The 21,331-nt window shown below is 50.9% G+C and overlaps 8 protein-coding genes across 8 annotated transcripts; 3 read left to right on the top strand and 5 right to left on the bottom strand.

Moving 5' to 3' along the window:
• Positions 1-1,099: 1,099 nt before the first annotated feature.
• On the bottom strand, positions 1,100-4,063 carry PV08_01810 (uncharacterized protein; the record flags this gene model as incomplete). The annotated part of the gene is made up of 3 exons (XM_016376170.1): positions 1,100-1,214; positions 1,269-3,728; positions 3,780-4,063. 3 exons carry the CDS (start codon positions 4,061-4,063, stop codon positions 1,100-1,102), a joined length of 2,859 nt encoding a protein of 952 aa, XP_016241446.1.
• Positions 4,064-5,422: 1,359 nt separating this feature from the next.
• On the bottom strand, positions 5,423-7,007 carry PV08_01809 (uncharacterized protein; the record flags this gene model as incomplete). Its single annotated transcript, XM_016376169.1, has 4 exons — positions 5,423-6,035; positions 6,084-6,612; positions 6,661-6,895; positions 6,948-7,007. The coding sequence occupies 4 exons, from the start codon at positions 7,005-7,007 to the stop codon at positions 5,423-5,425; spliced, it is 1,437 nt and encodes a 478-aa protein (XP_016241445.1).
• A 922-nt stretch (positions 7,008-7,929) lies between these two features.
• Positions 7,930-9,057, top strand: PV08_01808 (uncharacterized protein; the record flags this gene model as incomplete). Its single annotated transcript, XM_016376168.1, has 3 exons — positions 7,930-8,097; positions 8,152-8,376; positions 8,428-9,057. The coding sequence occupies 3 exons, from the start codon at positions 7,930-7,932 to the stop codon at positions 9,055-9,057; spliced, it is 1,023 nt and encodes a 340-aa protein (XP_016241444.1).
• A 2,050-nt stretch (positions 9,058-11,107) lies between these two features.
• PV08_01807 (uncharacterized protein) lies at positions 11,108-13,615 on the top strand (the record flags this gene model as incomplete). The annotated part of the gene is made up of 2 exons (XM_016376167.1): positions 11,108-11,270; positions 11,319-13,615. 2 exons carry the CDS (start codon positions 11,108-11,110, stop codon positions 13,613-13,615), a joined length of 2,460 nt encoding a protein of 819 aa, XP_016241443.1.
• A 34-nt stretch (positions 13,616-13,649) lies between these two features.
• PV08_01806 (uncharacterized protein) lies at positions 13,650-14,472 on the bottom strand (the record flags this gene model as incomplete). Its single annotated transcript, XM_016376166.1, has 3 exons — positions 13,650-14,282; positions 14,337-14,362; positions 14,415-14,472. 3 exons carry the CDS (start codon positions 14,470-14,472, stop codon positions 13,650-13,652), a joined length of 717 nt encoding a protein of 238 aa, XP_016241442.1.
• Positions 14,473-14,618: 146 nt separating this feature from the next.
• PV08_01805 (pre-mRNA-splicing factor prp46) lies at positions 14,619-16,010 on the top strand (the record flags this gene model as incomplete). Its single annotated transcript, XM_016376165.1, has 1 exon — positions 14,619-16,010. The coding sequence occupies one exon, from the start codon at positions 14,619-14,621 to the stop codon at positions 16,008-16,010; it is 1,392 nt and encodes a 463-aa protein (XP_016241441.1).
• A 1,428-nt stretch (positions 16,011-17,438) lies between these two features.
• Positions 17,439-18,063, bottom strand: PV08_01804 (uncharacterized protein; the record flags this gene model as incomplete). Its single annotated transcript, XM_016376164.1, has 2 exons — positions 17,439-17,614; positions 17,664-18,063. The coding sequence occupies 2 exons, from the start codon at positions 18,061-18,063 to the stop codon at positions 17,439-17,441; spliced, it is 576 nt and encodes a 191-aa protein (XP_016241440.1).
• A 280-nt stretch (positions 18,064-18,343) lies between these two features.
• On the bottom strand, positions 18,344-19,644 carry PV08_01803 (uncharacterized protein; the record flags this gene model as incomplete). The annotated part of the gene is made up of 2 exons (XM_016376163.1): positions 18,344-18,564; positions 18,687-19,644. 2 exons carry the CDS (start codon positions 19,642-19,644, stop codon positions 18,344-18,346), a joined length of 1,179 nt encoding a protein of 392 aa, XP_016241439.1.
• Positions 19,645-21,331: the final 1,687 nt, after the last annotated feature.

Below are 21,331 nucleotides of genomic sequence, written 5' to 3'. Positions count from 1 at the left end.
GTGTGTGTGTGTGTGTGTGTGTGTGTGTGTGTGTGTGTGTGTGTGTGTGTGTGTGTGTGTGTGTGTGTGTGTGTGTGTTTGTGTAGTACGCAGCGTGACTTTCGCGACTTCCCAGCTGCGTGGTGGTGTGGTAGCGCACAGCACGGACAGGTTGTAAAGGAGAAAGAGGCACAGAGTGTACGGAGGTGCTGTATATACCTAGGTAGAGCGGATGAGGAATAATTGGTTCCTGCTTGAATGAATGAATGAATGGGGTTGTCTCAGGCGGATGTCGTCAGTCCGGCCAGATGTTATCACAACACGCCCAGAGCGAAGTCAGGGTATGGATCGTGCCCTTTGTGACCTGCGCCACCCTCTTCAGTGACGAGGACGATGAAAGATTTTCACCGCAATCCAATGTATCGAGATGGGATGCATCAGATAGGGAGGGGCCGCACCATACGAGGTCAGATTGAGGCCAACCTTTTAAAACCGTGCATGTGAACTTGATACGGACACAGCGCGGGGAATCAAAACAGAGGCAGGACACTCGACCCCGTTTGTTTGGGGCTCCTACTGTAAGATCACTCACGAACCTCCCAACCGAGAGTTGAAATTGCATCTGAGGGATGGACCTTGACCATGTTCACGCTGACGAGGATCAAGTGTATTATTTATTTACCTGACAACTAGAGTGCCAATATCCGTATCCTTGATTGTGTTGCAACACCCAAGGCCAGCCTCCCGCCATGTTGCACGAGATCCAAATCCACAAGTACCTAGTATAGGTAAGCTCCTGTTGTCATAACCCTCTCTTCGTCTCATCTGTCTAAATACTATTAACTGGGTATATCATGTATCGATGCCCTGCGAGATATCCCGCATGCACGCGCGCTCTGCTAGAATTGAACAAGGACACAACCACGCCCTCTGGAAAGGGTGTCAGAAATGCGACGATAACCCGCTGGAAGCTCAAAAGCCCGTTTGGTATCTCCAAAGGATGAAGCATGCAAGCTTCGTAGGCCCTTAACTCCACGCTAAATACACCTGCCATGGCTAGATGATGTTGATATTAAAAAAAAGAATGTATAGGGATTTTTGCCTGTACCGGTTTTGGAGGCTAATAGTCGTCCGGGTAAGAGTAGTCGTACGAGGAATCGAGAAGAGTTTGGACCTTCTCACGTTCAGCGGCGATGGCGGCTTCAAGTCGTCGAGTTTGACGAAGAGCTTCGTCCCTGTTAAGCCATGTTAGCTTACATATGCAGACATGATGTTGGATAGAGTCTCACCTCTCTGACTCCAGCTCAGCTACACCAATCTGAGCTGTGTTCATTCGTCCCACAACGTCTCCCATTTCCTTCTCTGCCTCCGCAAGAGCCTTCTCCAGATCTGCCACCTTCTTTTCAAGGAACTCTGTTTTCAGGGCTTCCTGAAGTGCCATGCCTGGCCCACTAGTGGTCAGATCCAACCTCGGGCTCTTCTTCGAGTTGGCAAACATCGGTGACAGTGGCGACTTAGGCGTTGGCGTCAAAAACCCAGGCGTCTTCCTGCCCGACCGTGTACGCATCAATTGGATGTTGTGACTGGCTCGAAGGACTCGAACTTCTTCTTCGTGCTTCATGACGGCGGTCTCGGATTGCATTTGGGCAACAGTAATGCTATCCTCCAGTTTGCGAAGTTTTGATTGAAGATCGTTGATTCGCTCTGCTGAAGCGTGCTGGTTCTTCTCGCCGTTCTGAACAGCCTCCATGAGTCGGTTTCTCAGATCAGCGTTCGCTTGCATTTGTTTCCTGACTTGGGCGGCCAGCTCCTCAGACCTTTGCGCGGATAGTTCCAACTGCGCAGCCACTTCCTGCTCTTGCTTAAGTTGACCCAGGGATTCCTGCTGTTGTGCTTGCTCTCGTTGCTGTTGCAACCGACGCAAAGCATCCTCTAATGTGGAGGAAAGGATTTCTGGGGCGCTGTCGTCCCGGACCTGGAGCAATGTTTGCAAACTAGCCGTTTCTTGTTTGCTACGGTCCAAGTCCATTTTGAGACCCGCCAGTCCCTTTTCGCATTGCCATTTTTGTTCCAAGGCATCGTCGGTTCTTTTGCGCAACAAGTTGATTTCAGAGCGCAACGTGCGAACTTCGCGTTCGTAACCCCCCTTTCTTTGATGGTGCAAGGACTGTGCACGGTCTCGCTCGGCCTCAACCAGTTTCAAACGCTTATCGAACAGCCGCCGCTCAGCCTCTTGTCTCCTTAACAAGTACTTGACGGTGGTGTGCAGCGCATTTCTTTGTTCCGTTACATCCTTCAACTGGTCTGTAAGAGGCTGCTGGTTTTCTGCAGCAGGACGATTGCTAATTGAGTTGGATCGGGACAAAGAATTGGACCGATTGCCTGCTCTCGAGTTCGACCTGTTGATGTGAATAGTGTTCGAACGCTGCAAGCCTGTTCCTCGTCCACCAAAAAAGGATGATTTAGTTGGTGATTCGACTCTTTCTCCTTCTTCAGCAATCGACTGGAAATGCATATTCATTGCTCTTGCACTTTGCAGTGCTGCATTTTCGTCACGGAGACTCTGAAGTTCTTGTTGCATTCTTGATACATCGTAGGGTGACTTCTGCGACTCAGATAGACTTGCCTCGAGGCCTTCAACGCGAGATCGCAATTGAGGCACAACTTCATCACGAAGATTGTCTCTTTCATTACGATGCTGTTCGAGCTCGACTCGTAGCGCGGTGAGCAGATCTTCAAAGTTTTCCTTAATCTGCCTTTCTTCATTGAGTCTGCGTCTTGCATCCTCCAGTGACATCTCGAGTTCCTTGGCCCTCGCTGTCACGTCTGCTGATTGATTGTGATCCCGACGTGTCAGTGAAAGTTTCTGTTCCAAGATCTGGACATGAGACTCGAGGGCTTGCCGACTTGAGCGCTCATCCTGCCACTTCTGAGACAGTTCGACCTTCAGCTGTGCTCTTTGTTGTTCTGACTCTCGTTTTATCCGCTGGATTTCATCCTTTGGATTGCCTTCACTGGTGCCGGGTCGCACGGAACTTGTCCCCGAGTCGGAGAAGTAGTCACTTGTACGATCGATCTCTCTGCCCATGGTTGGTCCTTCGTTCTGCAGCCTATCAACGAGATCTTCCAGGTCCATCTCGCGTTTGATAGAGTTGGCTAGTTCCGTGCTGATCTCGCGTAGTTCAGCCTCCAGTTGAAGGCATTTACTTGCCGCGTCGTCATTGGAAAGCGAGTGGACGTATGAGCTGCCGTCAAACTCGATCGAATCTTGGGAGAGTTGTGACTGAGGGGGTCGCGAGGTAGAGGATCCATATGGAAAGCCGGAGGATGAACGTACAGAGGCGCTGGGTGATCCCATATGAGGAGATGGAAGAGGAGATTTTCGGTCGGATATGTCAGTGATCGAAGATTCTGTGCTTGGGGATGCGGCAGGTCTGCGGCTGAAGAAAGAAGTAAATTTGGATCCTGGCGTCTGAGGCTTCTTTGTATCGATCACCGTCAACGATTTTGTTGACGAATTCGAGTCCGTCCGCAGAGGTGGCGGCCTCGACCCGGGTTTCAGACCCATATCGTGCGCTCCCACGGGTTCTACCGTGAAATCATTTGATGGTTTTCCTCTGTGGCTGCTCTTGGGGGAGCTGGTATAGTCCTCGGTATACACTTGAGGGACGGAGCCTGTCGTTGTGCGTTGAGAAGTGGTTTCTCGTAAGTGTCTTTGCACCGGCGACTGCGTCGAAGAATTCGGAGTCCTACTGAGGTCAGCTACGCGGTACAAACATGACCCGGAGGAGTCCACTGACCTTCTTTCTCTAAAGTCAAGTGCGCGTGAGACGCCGTTGATCTTGTCTTGCTCCGGTGAAACGCCCGCGTTCTGTCGTCGGTGCACAGACTCGGGGGACGGAGGTGACTGTATGACGGGCGAGGCGCTGGAAGGGAGAGGCTTTCGGCGGACGGGAGGGCTTTGGGAGATCTGTTTTACAGCTGCCGCAGGGAAAGAAGGACGTTGTTGAAGAAGAGGATAGTCTTTCGGTAACGGAGGAGGGGGTACAGAAGCAAGGCTTCCTGAGGAAGCATTGTCGGCCATGGTGAAAGCGATCAGGGGGTTGGGGCAGTCGATTGTCGCAGTGGCTTGACGCTTTGACGGGCGTCTAGAATAGCGACATGTTTCGAATTGGCGTACGGCACGTAGATCAGCCACATGCGAATAGTCCTAGAGACGGACAGACTGGCAGTGGAGAGCCAAAGAGAAAGAGTTAGAGTTCTGTGGTATTGCTCGTGAGCTGTAGGAATTAATCGAGAGTAGGAAAAGAGTCGCTAAGTTGTTTGCAGTCGGATGCGGTTTAGGGGCGCCGACAGGGTCATTCTCATTGGATCCCTGGCAGATTGCGCGCTAGCCGACCTATGGCGCTTGCTAATTGCAACCAGCACGAGCGACGGTACTCATTAGAGAGAGACTAAAAGGGAACGTATTGGGGCAGAGAAGACCTCTCGCACTGATAAGATGAGATACTAAGCGAGATTATTGTAGTGCACTGTGCTCGTTACACTGAAATGCAATCTTGCGGGGTGGAAAGCCGCAGGTGCTCGTCACCCGCACCGACTCCGGAAGTATCATTGTACCTAGGTACTAATGCAGGAACCCAAGGGATCTTCAGCCAAGTTACCAAACAGAAGCAATCCAATGGCGTAGAGTGGTTGAGGATGTGGCTTAATTTTGACATGAATACACCTCTCGAAGAGGCGTTGAAACCGCTTGGACGCCAACGCGCCTCTGACAGCAAAAACAATGTGGTTGACATTTCCGGAGCATCCAGCAATACAATGAAAGTGTGTCGATCCATCCTTTGTTCTGGGCGTTTACGGCCTCGAGCTTAGGGAAATGACCCTGGTAGGGGAGATCCATCATCCATGCCAAAAGAGCACCGGCCGATGACCCTGATTGAGACTGGCCGGCGCATGGAGACTTGTTGATGTTCTTGCCGTCCCTTCTAGCTCCTCTAGACTTCGTACCATACTATCTCTGCTCAACATCACTAGACTAAAGGGAGATTCCATGCTCCATACGGACAGCGATCTCTCAAATTCGTATTACAACTCGCCCATCAAGGAATAGGTACACTATTATTATCTCCATGCTGTGCCGCCTGTGCGCGCTGTCATGAGCCTTTTAAGTGCCAAAGGCTGCCCTATACCTCATACAGACAGGCAGGGGAAGGATCCGGGTGACTGACAGCGCCAAAGAAACTCATCAACAGTGCTTAATCTATTCGCGACGCCCCTGCACGACAACAACCACAAGCGATTTGCGCCATCGCTGATTGCATCTATTCTCCACTCTCCAGCCGGGAGATAAGGACGAGTGGTGAGACTGCATGAGGCCTCGTAGTCTCTAATGCTGAAAATTCGAAGCGTCATGAAACCAGGTGAGCGTCAGGCAGACCCTCTATTTGTCAAACGTGTATCGCATCCATTCTCCAACAGCCTTCAGACTCTCCCAGCGCACGCTCTCGTCGGAATCACCCATAAGCTCTAATAATCGAGCTTTGAGCCCGAGTCTCTCCAGAGTTGATCGGTGTTCTGGGACTTCTTTGACCAGATTCCCAACATCGTTGCACCCAATCGCGAGCACCTTCTTGTCTGACTCCCATCCTCTCGAAAGGATCTCAGCCAGCTTCTTCGGTAGCTCGCCTTTCTTGTCTTCAAGGATCTTGCGAGCATTCTCCCTCCAGAAGGTAGGATTTCGGTGTGGCGGTGACCATCGTAGATGACCAGAGTTGACTTCATCGGCGTACTCATCGAACGTTGTCTGATTCTTGGTGTATTCTTCTAGCATTGTCTTGAGGTTCTCGAGATCTTCAAGAAGGTCTTGGTCTGTGAGATGGCGCCCAGAGAGGTTACTGAGAAGCGAGGGCAGTCTGGCAGTAGTCGCTGTGGCAATCAAAGTGTCCTTGTTCGAGGAAAGTAGGTTGTTCAACGTTGCAAGCAAGAGACGAGTCGTCTTCTCTTTTGGTGACATCCGAAGGAGTTGTGTGTACAAGGGCACAATTTCCTCGTCCCTAATAAAAGATTAGCTAGAGCTCGCCTATGCATTCTTCCTACCATACTTTTCAAGCTCTTCGCCAACCATCTCTCCTTCGAAACTGAGTTGCCAGATGACCAGTAAGACATGGTACATCAATTGCAACCCAACCCCGCCACCGAACCTCGTGTCGCTGCTCCTTATACTTGTAGCCCCGCTCCATAGGGTGGAATCGTTATCTTTTGCGGCACCTGCAGCTTTCCGCAAGATATCAAACAAAGGATCAACTGTGTCTGATTTCTGTTTCCAGAACAACTCTTTCGACCGCGAAGTCCGCAACAATTGCGAGAAATGTTGAACTCCGATGTCTTGAAGCCCGCTATCTTGGTTCTTGACCAGCTTTGCCAGATATGCGTAGACCTGAGAGAGAGCTTGGTCGTCTCGTGGAGTCGGTTTTGAGGATGATGTGAGTGAAATGGCAATAAGGTTGACAAGGAAAGTGGCTGCAAACAGAGGAATCGGGTCTTCTGGATTGCCAGATTGCGTGAGGAAGGAAATGAATGGCCTGTATGGCTCAGAATGTTCGAGGATTGCATTCGCAAGCGCAGGAGCATCTACCGAACGTCAACAATTGCGACTCCATTACCATATCCTAAACGTACCATTGATCAGATCTGTCGCAAGAACCAGGATGTATTGGATAATGTCGCTCCGCTTTGATGCTTTCTCGAGAACACCACCGCCATCTTTATCGCCCACTAACAAATTACTGTAGCTCTTGACGTCCTTTTCAATTGTTTGCTTTCTCTGCTCTTTTCTGACCTTGTCGACAGACCTGATCTTCTTAAGTTGGTCGTCTGTGAGGTTGCCAGCCCTGACTGCACCATCCCAAGGTATCTAGCAGAGGCGTCAGTTGATCCAGGAATCATAACGGCAGCATTGCACTTACCGGACGTGCTCTGATGTTGTTCTGGAGCGAGGTGAGGTAGGCAGGTGGGCTCAAAGACATCTTGGGAAACTCTTTCACTGGCAGCCTGGCACGGCGGGAATGTAACAGTTGATCAAACAACGATCGCCATGAATTGTAGGGTTAGGTAACAAGAGGTCAGATGGCGAAATTAGGAAGCGATGTCATTGCAAGGTAGCTACCCCAAAGTTATTCCTTATCGTTGTACTCGTACCGATAGCTCCAGGTATGGTTTAACCGCAGGCACCTCAACCCCAACAGGGAAAAAAGCGTGATGCCGCCCTTACGCTCCCGGCCCCTCGCTGTCCAATCATGGCATAGAGCCGCGAAAGCGGCGTGGCATATCGACGCGGAAGGATAACGAGTCAAAGGATGTACTGCAGGAATACTATCTTTATTGAACTACTCAAAAGGACTCAGCGCGTGTTTCCGTAATTTGGCTTTGAATTTATCATGATTAGGTAGTGACGGGCACGCTAAGATCCTCAAGAATAGTCTTCAAACGCTTCAATGACTGTCTCTAGTCAACAGATTACCCTACCCACCATGTTCACCGTGAAGAAGGGTGTGTCTGCAGACATATATATACCCACTGACTTCCGCCGGTAGGAGACATCAACTTGCGGCCGAAAATTAACCACTCTCCTGAAATCGAAGTTCCTGACGGCGCGGTTGAGATCTCTGGTTCTTTCATATTTCTGGAGTCAGGCGCCAACGCATCACGTATTCTTTTGCTCATCATTGGAGCGCCTTCTTTGTTTCAAAACACCACAGTATAGTTAGTTCTATTTTACGTTGCATGCTGGCCTAGATCTTTTTGCTGACAATTACTACGCGGCGTCATAATCCAAAGACTAAACATGCCGCATTTCTTCTGATGAGGCATTACCTACTGTTCATCTTAACCTGCCACTCTCACTCCGCATACTGACTGTTCTGCAGTTACAGAACAATCTCTACATAAATGGGCTCAAAAATCCCAACGATTGATTTCAGTCGGTTCCTTACAGGATCTGCACATGATCGTTGGCACACTGCCTCTGCAGTGGATGCTGCGCTAAAATCTGTTGGCTTCTTCTACCTTATTGGCCATGGCATCGACCAGGATAAGATTGATACATGTTTTGAGATGGTAAGCTGCTCGTTCAAACGGGGACTCGGTTTGATCTGATCATGCGGGTTGTAGAGTAAACGAGTCTTTTCTCTCCCGCACTCTACGAAGGAAGCTCTCTCTGCAGCACCACACTCGTTCGCGCAGGGTTATTGTGGAATCGGCAATGAGAAGATTCGTGGTAAGAAGGGTATGAAAGAGAGCTTTGATATTCGCAATCCCGAGGACGACATGGTGGGATTGTGGCCAGATAAAGAGGATTTACCCGGATTTCAGGATTTTGCTGCAGAGTTCCATCAGGTCTATACATGTCGCTGAAAGTGTTTCCCATCTTCTCTGACGTTGAGCTAGCTCTGTACCGTGCTTATGGATAAATTACTGGAATGCCTATCGATCGCGCTTGATCTGGACAACAAAGATGCTCTCAACCGATATCACTCCGGGTCTATGCATACATCAAGTCTAATCCACTACCCTGCTGTGTCTACACAGTGTCTACGGGTTGGTGAAATTGTCCGAAATGCAGCGCACTCCGACTTCGGTACCTTGACACTACTTTTCCAACACAACGTTGGTGGTCTCGAGATTGCCGATATGAGCTCGACGGACAAGATAACGACATCTGCGGTCGAAAAAGATGCGATTTTCATACCCATCGACCCGAAACCTGGGACAATTGTGGTCAATGCTGGTTACCTGCTGATGCGATTGACAAATGGGCGGTGGAAAAACGCTGTTCACCAAGAGGTGGAACCTTCGCATTTTATCGGCGACTGGGGCTCTCAAGAGAGAGCGGACTTCGATGAAATGACCCCAGAGAGATACAGTATCGCCTTTTTCGGCTTTCCTGATGCGGCTACAATTGTTGAGCCTCTTCCGTCCTGCTGCAGTGTTGAGATGCCGAAGCGATGGGGTCCGATAAATGCAGGCGAGTATCTGCTGAAGAAAAGGGCAGCGGTATATTCCCAAAATGTGCTCTAGACGATAGCGAACACAGTGTCAATGTATTATTGTCTTTGCGGAACTGTGTCCTTGTCCGCAGTCCCTCTTTTGAGCGTTTCATTCTGCTTACGACACACGACCCTTGAGACGCGGCCAGCTCGATAGCGAATTTCCTTGTCACCCTAGTCCTGAACCCCAAGCCCATTATACTTTGGAACGTGTGGTTGCAACTTTCAGTTCATGGTAATCGTACCCAGTGACATCAACATATCAATTGACTACAAGTACTATGACAATCGGCAGTTTGGGTCCTGTTCCTCGTGGCCGAAAAGTCGCTTCCAAAATCACTCTCTTCTGTCTGACTTGTCGCGGCCTTCAACTTGTCTCATTCCTTCTGTATCTGCTGCATGCGTAATAGTCGCTTCATCCCCTGTTTCAGTCCAGGTTGCCTTCCAGCCTTCTGGACAGCCTCTCTGTGCGATTCGTGATGATGGTACGTTTTATCAATTCGCTTCATTGTCGCGAAGCGTCTCTTTCGCAACTCCCTCTTCATCGTGGCCATTGTCAATGGCTAGATTCTGGAAGTCCTCAATTCTTGCGTTCTCTGCGAGACTTGTGGTAGACTTGATCGGCTTCCTGCAGAGCGGACAAGGACTAGGCTCCCCTAATAACAACGGTTCGACGCGAGAAGTGTGAAAACAGTGGCCACAAGGCAGTACAGTAAGAAGCATTGATGCTGGACCGATGGCACAGCAATCGACATTGCTGTTTTCGTAGATCAGGCGTCTCAGCCTCGCCTCCTGAGGCTGACTCGGTAGACCTTCCTGACATCCTGTTGTCATGGTTTAGTACGAGGACGAGCAGACCGATCTAGTATTTAGTTCTCCAGGATCAGGTGCTGTTTATATTCACACTCTTCACGGAATGTTAACCTCCGCGAGCGTCTCGATCTCAGCCCGGTCTGCGCTGCGTGCTTTAACAAATCCGATGTCCACTTATTCAAAGTCCTGTATCTGCGATGTGAATCTATAAAGACCGCCAGACTCCTCTCATTCGACAACCTTTTTAACCGCACTGCACACTGTTATTCTCACTGCTAGAATGACTATCACTACAACAGCATTACAACCATTATCGCACTTAATCTATGACCAGAATCCCTATGAAGACCTACCAATAAATGGGCCTGGAATGACAAGCTACATCCTCCAGCTTAACAATGAATGTGTTCTCGAGGTTGCAATAGTATGCTCCACTGGACCCTTATATCTGAACACCAGACTCTGACTATATAGATTATGTAAATGAGGACAACCGCGAAACACTTGAGGACGAAATAAAGATTTACCAACGACTTGTTCACGATGAGGGGGTTAGATCCTGCTTTCAGACCTCAGACGTCAAGGACTGGTGGGATATAGGGTGATTGTGAACTGGCCTGAACATCCGATCAGCATTGCTACGAGATCCTAGACAGCTATACCTAGCCAATTCATACACCAACTCGTATAGTAGATTGTATCAAATACAACAACCAATGTGACAATTGCGGTTCACGCTTATCGTAATGTGCCGTGTAAAGAGAGGGTCTGGTGTACCAGGAGAGATTGTGAGCGAAACCGAGAAGCGTTTCTGCGTATTTCTCTGTCGCGTGCAGCAACAACACAATACTGTAACAAGTAAGGGTCAACCCACGTTCCTCAAGGATATAAATTATGGGAAGCATGAATTGGCATAATGAACAATCCTTTTCTTCCAAGATGGCAAAGGGCAGTTCGACTGTTGCTTGAGCTGTTAAGCGAGCGCATGTAGCCGTGCAGATCACGGAAGCACCTACCTAAGCTACCTTAGGTATGTACGATGCTGGGCACTAAGTTAACCAAGTGTCAACTCCGCTTTGACAACTTGTTCATTAGGAAACGCGTCCACTCCCAGCGGACCGTTACTGACTGCAAACATTCCACATTGCACAATGTCATTTCTTGAGACTAGAATAGCCCTGTGGTTATCAAGAAGATTTCTGAGATAATGGACACCACAGGTTGCACCTTTTGATCGTGCCGACTGCACCATCTTCTGTCGCATCAAGATGGCGACCAAACCCACATCCACTTCAAGATGGAATTTCCTGCAACAGGCTGTGGCGTCCGTCGAATCACGACTAGATGATATCCTGGCCGAGGGTGGTGAACCCCCAAAGCGAAGTGTCTCGCCTGCGCAACCAGGTCGAGACTTAGCACCTCCAAACCGAAGTATGTGCTGAATGCCCTTCAACGCTTCACTTGATTGACCTGTCGTAGTCTCTTCAGAACTCTCGAGATCCAATAGCAATGCCTCCACTTCCAATGATCGATTGCAGGAACGCCTTGCCAGGGCGATGGCCAAAAAGAACACTGGTCGAAGCGAATCACCAGTCGCTTCAGCCACGGCTCTAGCTGAACAATCGCCACAAGAATCTCCAAACTCTGCAGGAAATCAAACAGATCAAGGCCTCCGAGCAGACACGAGCTCTGCGAAAACAGATTTGGGTTCCGAGAAAGGAGATGTTGTCGGATTGCCTGCTGGGAATAAAGTGGATGCAGAAGTGTCCCATCCGCCGGATGAATCGCCCTATTCACAGTCACAGATCCCGAAAATCGATATTAGTATGCAGGATGAGGAAGGACCTACGAGAGCGTCCACCGAGATCACAAGTGTGAACGAGGTGCTGCCGGGTCGGGTGACCCCAGAATCCTCGCGGATAAGTGAAGAAGACGTGCCAGCAGTTGGCACACCAGGAGTACAGGAGGATGTAAGCATGTATATTGAAAAGATCGATGCACTCCAGGCAAAGCTCAAGTATCTAAGCAGTGAAGCTGCCCAATCCTTGAAACAAGCAGCCGCCTCTGTCCAACCTGGAAGTCTGGAGAAGAAGCTTTTAGAACAGGAGGGCAAGATTGCCTTGTTGATTGAAGAAGGCAACAATTTATCCAAGACCGAGATGAAGCACGTTACTACTATCAAGAAGATGCGCGCTCAGCTCATTACCACCAACAGGGAGCAAGAAGCTGCCAAGCTTCGCGCAGATAAGGCTGAGCGTTCGCTCAAAGACATGGAAGATCGAGCTAGAAAAGCCGAGGCCGCAAGCAGACGTGCAGAACAGAGTCTTGCGGTAAAAGCTTCGGAGGCCGGTGAGCTCGATGCGGTCCGCAAAGAGCGAGATGCCCTGCAGTCAACTCTGGCTGAGATGAAATCACAAATCTCAAAGGCCAATGCAAGAGCTGAAGCAGCCGAAAGCCAGGCAAAAGCAGATCAAGTGGCAAGAGAGCAGAAACGTATCACAGAGTTACAAGACGATCTGATGAGTGCAAAGGTAGAGAGAGAAATTTCGGAGGAGAAGTTGCGACGGGAAATCAAGGACCTTCAAGCCACATTGAGCAGAGAAAGGGAGCAGACCAAGGCGCTCGAAAGTGAAATGCTTAATGAACAAGCAGCACTTGAAAGCAAGCTTGAGTCGTTTCGCGTCAGAGCCGAGGAAGCTTCTTCGACCGACCTGGGTCATGTGCAAGCAAAATTGCTCCGGCAAATTGAGACATTGCAGAGTCAATATGCAACAGCAAGTCAAAATTGGCAAGGGATTGAGAGTACTCTTCTAGGGAGGATCACCAATCTCGAAAAAGAACGTGACGAGATCGCGGCTCGGGAAGCAGACCTCCGCAAAAAGCTGCGCGAAACTACGCTCAAGGCAAAGAGTAAAGAATCCCAGTTGAACGAGGTTCAAAATATGCTGGCCGAAAAAGACAAATCACTGGTGGATGTCGAAGAGGAATCCCAACGTTTGAGCCGAAGAGTCGCCCAGCTCGAAGCTGACCTTGCCGATGCCACAAGGGAATTCGAGGAATACAAAGTGGCATCAGAGAAGGAACTGCAGCGCAAGCTCTTGGAAGAAAAGGCTAAACGGACCGCAACCTTACCACTTCAACGGACAGATTCTCCCGGCACTTCTATCCGCAAGGGTGCTGGTCTAGGCCTCGATATCAATCAATTCGAAAGGCCAACCAGCAGAAAGTCCTTCATGATGCAATCCTTTGAGTGGAGCAGCCCATCGCGGCAGAACTCGGCCTCTTCTTTCCGCAACATGACAAACGGTTCCATTGCTGAGACGCCATCGATAGTGACCTCCAATGATCCAGACGACTTTTTTGCCAATGTGCCACCTACGCCACTTTCCACCAGCCATCGTGGCGTCAATGAACTTATCTCGACGTCCACTGTTGGAGCCGGGCCTTCTGTGCAGCTTGTGGAACGGATGTCCGCAAACGTCCGTCGGCTCGAGAGTGAGAAAGCCGCCACCAAGGACGAGCTAGCAAGACTGACAACACAGCGCGACGAGGCCAGACAGGAGGTTGTCAGCTTGATGCGCGAGGTTGAGGAGAAACGAACGATTGAGAATCGTATAAAGACACTTGAAGGAGAGTACGAGAGCCTAAGCAAGCGGCATCAGACGACTCTCGAACTTCTCGGTGAGAAGAGTGAGCAGGTGGAAGAGCTCAAGGCAGATATTGTCGATGTGAAGCAGATGTACCGGCAGCTGGCTGATACCATGGGCAAATCATGACATGTTGATGGGTTTCTGGCAACTTCGTCATATCTCACTCAATTTCAATACCTTCTCGTTCGGCAGCTTGGATGATGTAGGATCGTACTTTGGAATCCGGTGCACATTCGATCGCCAGTCGTCCATCAACATCCTTCTTATCAGTCTCGGCGCCAGCCTTAAGTAGCTCCACCGCAACGTCGCCGTTGCCTTCACTGATAGCGTGATGTAGCGCGGTCAGTCCGTCCATGTCCGTAGCATTTACAGGACTCTTGTTCTCGAGTAGAAGCTTCACAATGGGCACACTGCCTATCGCTGCGGCTCTGTGTAAGGGTAGCTGTCCTCGTTTATCCTTGGCTCTTGCGGAGGCACCATTCTTCAATAGTGTCTTGCATATTTCAAGATTTCCTTTGGATGTCGCGAAATGAAGAGCAGTAGCTCCAGTGTTTGTAGGAATTTTTGGATCGGCTTCCTTGGTCAGGAGGATTTCGACGATTGCCTCACCACTGTTGTCCTTTAAACTCGATGCGATGGCAAGTGGCGTCCATCCTGAGCCATCCACGACGTCGGGATCGAAGGTGCGGGTCGAGGCTAGAACTTTGACGATATCAAGGTGGTTGAATGCGCATGCCCAGTGGAGAGGCAGTCTTTCATCCTGATCTACCAGATTCGCCAGTTTTGGATTTACCTGACCAAGTCAACGATGATCCCGTGGCAGTAGGGTAAGAGAGGCAAGACTCACGCTCAATAGAGACTCCACCACTTGTACTGTTCAAATGATCAGTTGTTGTCCATCGACACAAGAAATGTGAGACCTTACATCTGCCATCTCGAGCCGCCTCGTGTATGGCGTACTTGTTTTCCTTGGTTTCTGCCATGTCGAGAACGTTTCGGACGGTTCTAGGCGGAGAAACGCATGTCGCGTCCCTGAAGCATTTTATTTCCCCGCATGGACAAGTTTGGAAAGCTCCCGCCAACTCGAGACGGACGGGGCAAGTTTGCCGGCGCATTTTTGAAAATCATCATGGGTTGTTGCGCCTGTTCCATTCTCGACAAGTTTGCATTTCTCGCCATCTCCAATACATCTAGCACAATGGCATCGGCGGCAGCAGCAGTACAAGCCCTCACGGAGCGCACGAGGGTGATTTTCGGCAATGACTTCGACGAGACGCCCGACCCTAGCTATTCTTCGATAGCGACCACGTACAAGCGAAAAGTCGAGTATGAAAGCGTTCGCGAATTGCCCAAGGCACTGGCAGAGAAGCAGGCCAAGTCTGCTGCTGCGCGAGGTCCAAAGCGGCCGAGGGTTCAGGCAGGATCTAATCAGATGGCATTGGTGAAGAGCGAGGGAAATGCAGGACCACAAAGTCAATCGACGCAGACGAACGGGACGGGAAACAGTCTGATCCGAAGACCAAACATGCAACAGCCTCGGCCGGAGTGGCACGCGCCGTGGAAGCTGATGCGAGTCATATCAGGACACCTTGGCTGGGTACGAGCGCTCGCCGTGGAACCTGGTAACGAATGGTTCGCGTCAGGTGCGGGTGACCGAACGATTAAAATTTGGGATCTTGCGACGGGACAGCTCCGGTTGACATTGACCGGCCACATTTCTACAGTTCGCGGACTGGCCGTCTCTCCGCGACACCCTTACCTTTTCTCGTGTGGCGAGGACAAAATGGTCAAGTGCTGGGACTTGGAAACGAACAAGGTTATCCGACACTACCACGGCCATTTGTCGGGGGTCTACACGCTTTCGCTGCATCCGACACTTGACGTGTTGGTGACTGGCGGACGAGATGGTGTTGCACGCGTCTGGGATATGCGGACACGATCAAACATTCACGTTCTCAGCGGCCACAAGGGCACCGTTTCGGATGTCAAGTGCCAGGAGGCAGATCCTCAGGTCATAACGTCAAGTCTCGACAGCACGGTCCGGCTTTGGGATCTGGCGGCAGGAAAGACAATGGGTGTATTGACACATCACAAGAAGGGTGTAAGGGCATTGGCCCTGCATCCCAAAGAATTCACCTTCGCCTCCGGGTCTGCGGGCTCGATCAAGCAGTGGAAGTGTCCCGAAGGCGCGTTCATGCAGAACTTTGAGGGCCACAACGCCATCATCAACACCTTGGCTGTCAACGAGGACAATGTTCTGTTCAGCGGTGGCGACAACGGGAGTATCTCGTTCTGGGATTGGAAGACCGGCCACAGGTTCCAGAGCACGGAGTCGTTGGCGCAGCCTGGTTCTCTGGATGCCGAGGCTGGCATCATGAGTAGTACTTTCGATCAGACCGGGCTGCGTCTCATCATGGGCGAGGCGGATAAGACCATCAAGATCTGGAGACCGGATCCAGAAGCTACCCCTGAGACTCACCCACTGGACTGGAAGCCAACGCTAGGAAGGGTCAAGTACTGAGTTTGTTGCCTGTGGCGCACGTTTTCAGTATGCGTGTATGGTGACTATAAGAGTCCGATGTCTGATGTTAGCGACGGCGTTGGTTGGTCTAAAGAGAAAATTATATACCGAAGTTCGAATTTGACTATAAATCAGGGTTATTCTGTTGCTCTGTCCAATTTTCTTGGTCCGTATTCGTGCCTGGTGCGTTGTAAGGTCTTTCTATCTAGCAAGCGTATGTCTACGGAGTACTGACGAAGTGGCGGCGCGGCCGTTCGGTGTCCGCCGTAGTTCACACCCCCTGAGAGACAGTCTCATTCTGCAGATGGAAGCAGACGCAGAACCCGGATCGGTGCTGGTGTTAATTACATTTGTCTCCAATGCAGCGAGGGAACAATAAAAAAAAAGGTCGAGTGTCCTCCATACCCGTGGTTGGCCGCGAGCTAGCCATTTGTGGGTCAAAAGAGAGGGCAGGGCAGTAAGGCTGAGGACCCCTTTTCGAAGCAACGTCCGTTCCTCAATGTATGTAAATGTTCCATCGCGGCAGTATTCGAAACACGCAAAAGCCTAGGATACTCGAAACTTCTTCGCCGACCCCTTCATTGTCGATTTCTTGAAGGCTCCTACCCGAGCTGTCGTGGCAGCCCTTCGTAGTGTTGCCATGGTCAAGCACCAGTTAACATTAAGCAAATTGAGATGGGGAGAGAGTGTGTGTGTGTGTGCTCAGCCTCATCTTGTCTCTCACCGCCTTTATCGAAATTTCTCTAAACGCACCATTGGAGAGCTACGACGACACTTCACACTTCATCTCATACATCGACAGCTTGCGCATCATCGAGCATCGTCCATCCTTGCAGGTAAGTAACTCCATTGCCAGCGGAGGTACTATCGACCACCCTGTTGCGGTCGTCGAGACCATCATATGCACGGAGTGCTCTGAGCGCAGCAGCGTAGCCACACTTAACGAAGTGTGCTGTCCGGTCCAAGGTGCCCAAACGCGCAAAGCTGTGGCAGGCCGGGCTGTTGGAGATAAGCCGTGTGCCTCAGTCGGTCTCTCCATTTACGAACATCTCAGCACGCTGAATTTGGAGGTTTGGAGTCGTTCCCAGACGAACTACCAGGCCTATGAACCCGACATCAGGTCCCCTGGAGCTGTTATGGTGCCCACGCACCAAAATAAATTGCGTCCTTGTCCGAGCAGAAGAGACGTCACATTTGAAAGGTAATAATACTGCAAGTTTGAAGCCCCTGTCCAACTCTACCTCGTGAATGTCAAGAACAATTTCCCGGCGCTGTCCTCCCGCCTGCGCGTGCGGTACTGCCTCCCTATCTGATACTATTGGTTCAAGTTGTAGCGACGACAACCCAAGCCTAACGTCCATACAACGCTGGCTGAAGTGGACGGTCTAGCTACTGGCCACCCTTCTTCTTCTGGATCGGTTTGCCCTGCTAAGCACCCCCTTGGTTCACAACCCGCTGGGCCGTGCTACCCTGGCCTGGAGCTGAATTCTGTGCCCTTGCTGCTTCAGAAGCTGCCCTACGCCTTGCTGCTCTTTCGGCCAATATCTGATTCTCCAATCGTTTCCTCTCTTCCTCCTTGCGTTGCTTGAGCTCCGCGGCGTCTTCTGCAATATGGTCAGTAGTTGTCTGCTGATGAGGGTCACAATTACCAACTAGGCTTGCGTTTCGTCTCAACAAAGACACAACAGCTTGCTTCTGGGATCTCTGCCCAACATGGCTCTCGACCAGTCATCACCACAATCTGCTCAGTTGCTTCAAGCACACAGAAGTTGACCCACGTCAGCCCTGGGCATCTTCCGCTAACGTCAAGTCGAACTCGGCAAACATGGTTTCTATGTCTGCATACATGGCCATCGTCATGAAGAGGAAGAGGGTTGTTGCCATAGAGCTTGACGAGTGAAGTATTGGTGATCGTGCAGCACTGAGCCTCATCATCGACAGATACTGTGACAGGTAGCTGGTCGTCGATTTTACCTCCCCCAAAAATCAACGGCTGCTGGTCGAGGTCTGGTTCAATGCCAAAGGTTGCGTTGGTCTTGAGCAAGCTGGCCATAGCGAGAGGTAGGGCGTGATGCGGCTATGCAGTTGTAAGCTGGACACTACTGAGATTTCAGAAGCGGTAGGGATAATGGTCGAAGCAGACACGATCAGGCGAATGCAGTTGCTTTTATATGTTATCTCCTCTCAACTTCCTGCTAACCGCCGTCTATGCAGAGGTCCCAAGCACCCTTCTCCTTGCAGAGTCGTCCTCTCCCTCCACTACAACAACAGGGCAACACCCGTAGCGCCTACGACACAACATCAAGACGCCTCTGGCTCATGCTCGCGTTCGCTCATCCATGGACTCGTAGACCTATGAGTTGTTCGAGGCGGTCAGCATAAAACAGCCATTGGGAGCTGTGCGCTCTGTCCCAGGTCTCTCGTTCGGCCACTGCTCCACTCCCTCCGAAGACGTAAGGCAGGAATCGGCCATCATTGGAGCCGATCCATCTATGAGGGTGTGGACCAAAAGACAAGGGGCATGCGGCTCTGCCTAATTCATGGGCATGGCCAGCTGCCGGCAGGGATCAGTTTACGACATCTTCGAACGGCCCTTCGACGCAACCGGTAAGCGAATAGGGCATTCTTCACACTGTAGGATAGTAATATGACCTGTTCTCACTGAGTCCCACGCACCAATTAGGGCATTGTAACCTCCTAGGGTTGTTACGGGGCCGTCCACTACCAGGAAGGTACTCCTTATGTATACGCCTTGCGGACAGCATGCCAAACGCCAATAAAGCTCGGCACATCCTCCTATGGTCAATATCTGGCCAGAAGCCGTACTGAGCTCGATAGGTTCCGAAAGAGATCGGTACTGATCGTCCGGCACAATGTCCTTCAGGATAATCGAGTGAGTCGATCCTGTGTCAAACTTGCTGACGAATCGTTCCTCTTTGCCGGCGGAGCAGTCAAGTAACCTGCAATTCACCTGCAGACGCTCAGCAACAGCCCTATTCTGGGCGAGATCCTCCTCAACTTGCGCCGTTCTGTCGGTCTGCTCACGTTGCTGTTGAAAGGGGAGCTCAAGATGCAGTTTTTGGCCGACCCGTGGTTCAGCATGTAAAGCGCTTTCCACTTTGTCACCCAAAAGAGAATGTGACAGTTCCTGGCAGCATTCGGTGTGGATGTGTGCTTTTTGCATTAACGCTGGTATGTAATCCCCCTGATGCCCCATTCTGGTATCTTCACCTGCGAACTTTTCACTTTGGGGCTTGGTATTGGTATCTCCATGCTGAGATTCTGATATACCGTGCACTTGGGATTCTGGAACCTGACCACAGCTTCCCCTCTGATCTATGGTAGCTTGCCACAGGACGTGTGTTTCGCTTTTGTCCATGGTATGTGGCCCAACTTCTTGATTTTCCGTGTCTTCATCTTCCTGGCCAGCTTCAGCCACAGTTCCACAGATATCTCCTGCTTTTTGACCCAAGGTTGTCGAATCACCCTCATTCAGGTCCATTTTTGAGGTTTTGCCAGGGATCTCATTGAGTTGTATGGTCATGCTGGCTCCTCGCCCATTCCCACCTGGGGAAAATGAGAAGTCGCGAGCCTCAAATCCGCCCGGTAATGGCACCACGACATAGTTGGACATGGTGACCACTTCCTGTTCGCTTTTTTCGGGAGAGCGTGCAACAAAGGCTAAACGATTCGGGCAAATTGGATAGGACACGCAAAGGAGGCTTCGAGGCTTCGAGGCTTCGAAAACGGAGCAGTGCAGGTCAACTGGGAGGGTCAAGAAAGCAACAATCGCACGGCGTATAATGCAAACAGTCTAATGTGTGTATGGAGCAGAATGTGCGCAGAACGAGGCTGGGCAAAACGATAAGCGAAAGCGAGGCCCCGAATATCCCACATTTCGCATTTCCAGATTCGAAGCCAATTAGCCGGCAATTTTGGCATGCTATGACAACCGAGAGGTCAAGAGTAGGGGAGGGCCCCAAGGGCCGAAAAGGAGCTAATCATCCGTTGTCACCGGGGAAGAGGTACGGAGAATCCTGCTTGGGATGGCCAGGGCCACTGCTACATTCGGCGCTGTGCTCGTTATGTTTGTCAGTCTCAACTCAATAAACGGTCACTGCCCGGCTTTGTTCCTGGGGCCGAAGCGCCATCCGTAGCTCATAGACATGACCTGACCATGAGGGAACTCTCACCATAACAAAGCGCGTTCGTTCCGCAGGCAGGACAACAACACCGCATAGGGCGTCTTTCTCCTAAGACGGCCATATACTGTGGTCTTAAGCGGCCGCCGACCGAGGGAGGATTCGTATGCGGAGGACATTGTGATGATCGGTTCGTCTCAGTAGAAGCAAGTCGAACTGCGAGTGCATGAGCCGCTGTCAGTTCTGGCGCGGCCCGAGAGAGCACATGAACATGCTGCGGGTCCTGAGGGTCGCGTATATTTAGCCCCAGAAACAGGAGCCTAGTGAGCCTGGGAGTCGCCAACGCTTCTGAAGTTTCTGAAGTTTCCAGCCTCCACAATCCCCGAAGGCGAGTTGTGCAATTGTGATAGCAATCAGATTCAACCGCTGTTTCGACGAGCTTGCATGTGTCGTCCTATGCTTGGATTTCTACCCAGGGAATAGATCTCGCCTCCATTCGTACAATCACACGTGCCTCGGTGAGTTCGCCTCGTGCCATCCGGGACGCGTCTTGTCGGGGCATCACGTGATCCATCCTGTCCAGGGCTCAACACTTTCAAAAACCCACTCAATGCTGTCAGGAAGGGAGAGGGAGAAGAACTCTTTCATGAGGGGCCAGGAAGGAGCGAGGTCTTATCTTGTCCAGAGTATCAATCGAAATGTGCCAGCCGCGTTGGCTTTCCGCCGGCAAAACTGCATGCCACGTCTCTGCCGATGAGCACAGCCGGCCTTTGCTCGGACTAGTGAGTGTCCTCTGGGTCGATCCGATCGTTGGTGATTACTTACCTTGGTAGATTGCAAATTGTCGACAAGATGAGAGGTTGCGTCTCCAAAGGTGAGTCGGCTCCACGTTTGCCATGAAGAAGAGAGTGGCCATAGAAACAGTGAGAGGAGCGCAGATGAGACTCTGTGCCGGCCGCTTGGAGATGGCCCTGTTATACGCTTTGCTTGCAAGTGGGCCTACTTCGGGTGAGCACATTTGGTCTCATGCTTCGTTAATCACACTGACGACTGCGGGTTGAACTGACCCTTTTGTACCATTGGTGCAAACGAACAGTGGTTCCTCGCCAGCACATCATCAGTTCATGCTGCCCTTCGGTTATTTTAGATCATGGGCTACAGGGGTCGGTGGCCGTGGCA

Source organism: Exophiala spinifera (assembly GCF_000836115.1).
Source record: "Exophiala spinifera strain CBS 89968 unplaced genomic scaffold supercont1.1, whole genome shotgun sequence".
Taxonomy (NCBI): Eukaryota; Fungi; Ascomycota; class Eurotiomycetes; order Chaetothyriales; family Herpotrichiellaceae; genus Exophiala; species Exophiala spinifera.
Note: the sequence above shows the minus strand (reverse complement) of the source record. Positions and strands in the feature narration are given on the sequence as shown.